Source organism: Mugil cephalus, chromosome 8, assembly GCF_022458985.1.
Source record: "Mugil cephalus isolate CIBA_MC_2020 chromosome 8, CIBA_Mcephalus_1.1, whole genome shotgun sequence".
Classification (NCBI taxonomy): Eukaryota; Metazoa; Chordata; class Actinopteri; order Mugiliformes; family Mugilidae; genus Mugil; species Mugil cephalus.
In genome coordinates, this window is record NC_061777.1 from 25007295 (window position 1) to 25014467 (window position 7173).

Genomic DNA, 7173 nt, shown 5'->3' on the forward strand with positions numbered 1-7173 from the left:
CCTCAATGAATGAACAAATGAATCAATAAACTGGTTGAGCTCCTGAAAATCCTGAAGAGGACAAAAAAGAAACAGCAGCAACAACAAACCTGTGTCTGGGCTAAGTGAATACTATTTAACCAGTGTGTGAAATTGGGCTACCTGGCTGTTGTTAGAAAGCTTCATCAGCTGGTTCATGAAGGCAGTAGGATGAGAGCTCTGGGCTTCACTCATCTGCTTCATCTTCAGGTAACGCTCTGTGCCAAAAACAACATAACATCGGTGTGGGTGAGGTACAGTGATGTCAGGATGCTCTGCTGCCCAGACAACACATCATTCTACCTGGATCCTAGTGAAGTGTCCTAGAATAATACATGGAAGCCAATGGCATTTTCATAGCTTAAAGCAAGAATAAGAGTAGAATAAGTAGTCACAACAGCAAATTCTTTATACATTTGTGCTATTAATATTATCAGTCACTCAAGGACTTTAAGTCCAGTAACCCTGACTTTCAACAACTGAACAATTCCTTTCATAATACAGTCTGAGATTATGTTATGACTCAGGCAAAAAATCTTCCTACCAATGCTTAAATAATGCCACATTAAAAGAAAACAAAATCAAAGGAGCAACAAGGGGAAAAACATGTGGAACAGGAACAACAGTACTTTTTTACTTATTATTTTTGTAAATCATGTCTACGTGCAGGGTGCAGTGAGATACACAATTTTGTTGTTGTTGTTGTTGATGTGTTTGACTAATGAGTAAAATGAGGGGGAGTATTTTTAATGTAAGTTTCCTCATTGAATATTAGCTTAATTAGCAGTCAAAAAGTGAGAAACACCTATATAATCTTCACATGACTGCATAAACTTTCTATTTGATGTCGGGTTATTTTCCTTTAGGTATCTGGACTCATGGAAAACACAGCCATAGTACAGCACTGGGTGAAGAGTTATGAAGTTACCATGTTTCACATACAAATGAACTTCAATCAAGAAGACACATTCTGCTTTATTCAGACTTTTCATATAATCCGTGAGAACTGATGTATATATTCTGGTGTTAATCCTAAAAAACGAATCTGCTGCACCATTGCTAAACCCAGATCTTGTAGATCACTGGTGTCAAACATAAGGCCTGCAGGCCAAAACTGGCCGACCAGAGGGTCTAATCTGGCCTGCAGTATGAATTACATAGAGGACTGCAATTGTTTAATCAAAATAATTGCTAGCTCTAATTTGTCCACTGTTTCAGTCCGAGAAGTGAACAGAACACACACTGAGACCCAGGACTAAACATCAGACAGCAATGAGCCCAAATTACATTTATTTTATGCAATTTACTCTTATTTGCACTAAAACAACTGGAAAAATCCGGAGTTGTCATTACTTATAGGTTATAATGGTGTTATCTTGAGATTAATTTGGGTGGTATGTGGCCCCCGAACCAAAATGAGTTTGACACCCCTGTTGCAGACGCTGGATGAGACTCACCTTTGCTGCTTCGGCAGATGAATGGCAGTGGATCAGAGCAGTCTGTTAGGCTCAGTTGTGGGAGTTTATCTGCCCAGCCCTGCAGCGTCCTGCAGCCCTGTAGCTCCATCTGCTGGTTCACTGCTGCTCTCACATTCACACACACACACACACACACACACACACACACACACACACACACACACACATGCACACACACACAGTGGGAGCAAAACAAGACAAGAATCAGTTACATCTCCACAGTTTGTGACAGGTGATTAACAGCTGATGAGATTAATAATTTGTCTTAAAGGAGGTTGTCAGGAGCAGCAAGGTGCTATTAAAGGCCAACCACAAACTGTTGTGAATTTAATACAAATTACACCACAGCTTCAGTTGGAATAAAACTCAAAAGTGAGGCAAGTGAAAATCTTTTCTTTGCTGTAATGTAGGAGAAGCCTCTGCGTGGATCTTGTGAGAGTAAATGAAACAGTGGGGGAGTGACTGTTCATCACCACATGGATAGAGCTCTTTTCTTCTCCAAGCAGCCCCCGCACTGCTGAAGCTCTGGGAATTCCATCCACCCATTCATCCCTCCCCGCTTCTGTCTCACTTTCACTATCAGTCATTCTTTCCTGCCTTTTTTAGGAGCATCCCTGTCTCACTGTTCTCTCTCCCACATGTCTGGCCATAGCAGACATCCTCGGGGAGAAGTTCATCCAGAGTGACCTGAAATCCGTTCCACTTGAGTTCCTACAGAGTTTGACCTGCAGAGCAGTCATTAATACTTTCGATGATGCTTGAGAACCACATTGGTACAAGACTGAGAAGGGTTGGTCCTCACTGTTTGTGGTAACCTTTCATTCCTGCAGACAATGAGTTAGAGGAAATCATTTGGCTAACTCATTTGGAACTCTTGCATCATTTCATTTCTCTGACGGTCTGTGCATAGCTTGATTATTGTGACACATCATAAACATCAGACTGAAACTCAACTGATACATTTTACAATAATAATATATACTGGACTGTTAGATGCTAAAATCTGGTCTGTTGGTCAACTGCAGACAGTTAGTGCATTTGTGCTATTCAAGCTTCATTCATTACTTTTAGCACCCGTTCACTTCAGTTAACCCTTTGAATGCTTCATCTGTTCTTTTTTTCTTCTTTTTAGTTTTTTACCCCATTTCAACAGTATGAAGCAGACTCTCAGCCTTGCATAGCCAGAATGATAACAGAATCCAAATGATGTGCTACCAGAATAGTCTGGGGGTTTGGCTGTTGCTGTTATTGTTGTAGTAGCAAATCATTCCACTAAGATATCAGTTGTTTATGTGTTCATTACAAGATTTACTCATTATTATCTGTTCATCTCAGAGTATGTGACGTCTCCAAATCTGTGAGCACCATACCAAGAGATGTTGTTGAGGTGAATTTTCCCAAATCGAGAACAAATTTTTAGGACGTCACATGGACTTGAAGCTCTTGACTAGATACGCCTATTATGTGTTAACAGAAAAGCTTTGCCCCCACTAGTCAATCTATTAGAATGACAAGAAAGTGTTTGGGGGAAAGTGTTTGGAATACACATAAAAGTTTTTGCTTGTGAGCCTTTACAGCCAAGCAGAGAGCAGCTTCCATGCCAGGATTGCTTGATTGCTGATGTGTATCCAATGCTGGCTGAAATGAAATGTGAGCTTGTTTGGCTAGCGTCCTCACTACCTGTGAACGTGGAAGGAGGAGACGATCTGAAACCATGTAGGGGCCACTGAATGATAGGGCAGAGCAGGCTAGTTGACGTCACAAAAGAGTCGAATTGCTGAGTCACTCTTGTCAGCTTCTCTGAGCTGGCAGACATGAATTACTTAATGTAGACAAAGCTCAAAAAATTACATCCTCATCTCCTTTATCCCCCTTGAATTTGTGAGAGAAAAATAAAAACATTTTCATTTGAAATACGTCAGTGGGAATCACCCAATAGAGAGTAACACGCAAAAAAGGCCACGGATGGCTTTTATTTGAAATTTGTTCTCATTACCTGTGTAATCAGTGGCCTGGGTTTTATTCTAAATTCTTTATTATGGCTTGGATAATTGTGTCACTTTTTAAATAAGTATGCGATCCTTAATTTTTCCCCCCTTTTGACTGAGTTTGACACCACTGCTTTACAGTTACAGCCCAAAGGACAAGCCATGCAGTTCTTCTGAACCCTTGGAAGCCCCAGTTGGAGTATTTTGAGTGAGACAGTGTGATCTTACCTGGACAAAACAGAATAGCCTCCACGTCTTTGACCACAGCATGCCTTCTTAAGAGTTCAAGGTTCCACTTGAAAAGTGTTTCCTGGGTCATGGGAGAACAAGCATTGAGGGCACGGACATGTCTAGTTTCCAAAGTGATGTTCCAAATATTAAGATCAGTAATATTTCCAACAAAAGGCTCTGTGAAATTTCCACCAAAGGAGTCTTGGTCCTGACCCAGGATTAGAATCCCATCACCGTAGATATCCCTAGACGTGTCTGTGCCAGAGCCTGTGTCCCTCCTGTCTCCATCCACATAGATAGCCCAGTGGTTGCTGCTCCGGCGCCACGTGACACAAATGTGATGCCATGCTCCATCATTTGGGAAGGACGCCTTATATGGCAGGTGCTTCCCATGGATGATGAGTGCCAGAAGGATGCGACCCTGTGCGTCGACTTGGCCTCGCAGCTGAAACTCATTGGTAAAGACAGGTGCAGCATAGGAAAAGATGGTGGACACCTCATTCCACAGTGGGTCCCACTGAACTCGAACACAAACGCTGACAGATGATAATGTGGGGAAGGACATGTTGACATGAACAAAACCCTCATGGGAATCCTTTGGGAAGTTCATGGCTGAGAACTTCAAATCTAAACAAGAGAGGAAGGAGAATTTATGAGGTTTTATTTATTTATTAAAAAGTAACTTGTGGATTTACTGATTTTACTCACACTGCCTGGAGAGGGCCACAGGCTTGGAGTCTGTTCGGCTGTGGTCCTTGACCCAGACGGGTGAGCGAAGTCCAATCTGCCTAAGCAGCCTCAAGGCTTCTTCCCAATCCTCTGACTGGTCCAGCATGACGAGGGAGCTGAACTGACCTCGGCAGAAGCTTTCAGCCCCGGAGAAGGACAACGAGTCATTAACCAGCTGGAAGGCCCAAGTTGATGTTAGATGGACCAGTTTGTGTTGTCCTGCAAAATTAGCCATATAAATTAGGGCATTGTACAATGAGTAAAACTGAGTCAGATATGAATCAGCTGTGAATATTATAACAATTTTTTGACTTGCAAGAAGAAGCCAGAGAATGAACTGGATGCTCAAACTAATGAACAGTCTCACCATGTGCGTCTTCCATTGTTTTTGGACCAGAATGTGTTGGCTCACTTTCACATACCACCTACAAGAGAAAAAATACATGTTGGTTTATTAAATCTTTTTTACAAAAATAGAATGCTTCTTAAGAAAGTAGTGGCCGGTATTTGGATTGTCAAATTTTCCAAGTTTATTTACCATAATAGGCATACATAACACAGGTCAAATACGAATGCTATATAAACCTGTTTGCACTGTTAAGTGTGCAGCATAGAATGAGAAAGACATTACCTCCAACAAAAAGAGTATGAGTCCAGTAAGCAGGGCTCCGGTCATCTCTAAGCCAGCGTGGTCTCCAGCTTAATTACGACACTCAAGTCACCTAGAAAATAATATTTCCACTGAATCCAGATGTACGTAGCTTACTAGGCAGTAACAACTCAAATAAAGCCAGGAGTATCTCATGGCAAGACAAGCCAGAAGCATTTTAGTGTGTTGCTCCTCAACAGAATGTTTTCAAAAATTCTGGACATTGTTTTGTCCCAGTTCATTGTTGTCCTTTAGTCAGTTGTAGAATCCCTTCTTTTCTCCACAAGAGAACAAAGTCTCTGAGTAGTGCTGGAACAAGCGCCACATATATGGGACAATCCAGCCCAGACTCAGCTTCAGTGTCCACCATATCCAGCAGCCTCTGATCTCCTGACTGGGAGAGAGCCAGCGATCCCAGTGTATGTGTCCAAGAGTCCCAGTCTGTCTCCTGCCTCATTCTCCTTCCAGACCCCACAACCCTCCCTCCCTACCACCCTGAAGCCATCTGCTTTTGTCATGCAAATGGAGCCATTTTTTAAAAGAACCCTACTTACGCAAGCAGTGTCAAGCATTTGGCACAGAGAGTTCATCAACAGCAGCAGGGCGGCAGACAGTTTTACCACACAGCCTTTATTTATGCCTTCTATAGCACTCTCTAAAGTTAATTGGAACACCAGTTTCATTGCTGTACTTCATAGTCAATAAAAGATTAGTGCTACTCATGTACATTAGTGTGTAATAAACCATAAAGTTAGTCTTTTTGGGTGCCATTCATTGGGTGGTTTTGTGAGTGGCGTTTGCAAAACTTGCCTTCATGAAACAAATGTGGCTTCTGTATCAATGCACATTGGCAGATGGATGAGACGGTATACATGTTTTACACACCCCAAACAGGAGATAAGCTGCTTCGGGACTAAAGAAACTCAGGTCCTGCCAGTCAAGCAAAATATTCACACTCATTAGTGCAGTTTATACCTCTGTGGGACGTATGCATGTAGGGGAGGTGCACTTCAGACCAAGGCATTAGAGGGTGCCTAGAGTCTGGCTTGACAACGTAGCTATAGTAGTAAATTGATGAAAAATTTTACACCTATTTATACACCTATTTGGTGAATTTAGTGAGCATTTGTATAGCATTCATTTGACTCTTTTAAGATTCTTGTCCATAGGCATTGTATTTACCAAAATAACAACTGAACAGAAATGGCGCAAAATACACTTTGAAGAATATTACCAGTGACACACTAATGATGTGAAAGGGGCTTGCAATGTGTCAGTCAAGCTGGAATCTCGTGACATTCTGTAAAACTCGTAGTTTCCAAAGATTAGAAAGGCTATGAATTTGATGGTGTTTCACTAATTCTTCCACAATTTAGCTGAGCTAAGGTTCTTGTAGATACACAATACACAGAACTGGTGAAATGGTTATTACTGCTGTAATTATGTCTGTAAGTGAATACATTACACTGGAAATAAAAGCAGAATCTGTGATAATAGCTGCAAGTGCAAGTGATCAGTGAAAAGAAAAAAAAATTCTGTTTGAAATGGAGAGTTTAGGACAGATAGTAGACTGTCTTTCAGTTTCAGTTTGGTGAAACAATCTGTGTTTACTTTCTTGCCCATCTCAACTTAATGTTGCAATATGGAGCTCCATTCATCAATAACAGGATTAATGCATACTATAAACAACCTAATACTCTGCCTAATATGGTTTCACCTACACCTGTCTAGTCAAACTGTCACACTGGCAGTTCCGTGGTCGTACGCATCACACAGTTGGAGTAAAGCCATAACAACCCTAATGCCATGAATCCAGCACTCCAGAAAAAGACTGATTGAGACAAAGACAGCTATTAGTATTCCACCTCAGCATCCTCTCAGTGTGAAAACCTGGACAAGAGCCCACAGGAACAAAGCCTCCCACAGGCTGAGACGTTTGTCATCTCGCTCTTGTGCCCTCCTCTGCAGTCGCCTGTTCATCTCACAGAACTACAACTTTCTCCTTCACTCGGGACAGCGTATGGACGTTGCTGTTGAAATCAAAGCATTTAGAAAAATGAATGGCAAACAAGAGATCTTT

At 41.6% G+C, this 7173-nt stretch overlaps 1 protein-coding gene across 1 annotated transcript in view; it reads right to left on the minus strand.

The window, feature by feature from the left end:
- adgrd2 (adhesion G protein-coupled receptor D2) overlaps positions 1–5513 on the minus strand; it is a 33244-nt gene extending 27731 nt beyond the window's left edge. The window contains exons 1-6 of the mRNA XM_047592382.1: positions 5076–5513; positions 4812–4869; positions 4424–4663; positions 3713–4342; positions 1476–1598; positions 142–236 (exon numbers count right to left, since the gene is read on the minus strand). Coding sequence (XP_047448338.1) covers positions 142–236; positions 1476–1598; positions 3713–4342; positions 4424–4663; positions 4812–4869; positions 5076–5120 — 1191 coding nt within the window. The 5' untranslated portion in view covers positions 5121–5513. The remainder of the gene's footprint in view (positions 1–141; positions 237–1475; positions 1599–3712; positions 4343–4423; positions 4664–4811; positions 4870–5075) is intronic.
- Positions 5514–7173: the final 1660 nt, after the last annotated feature.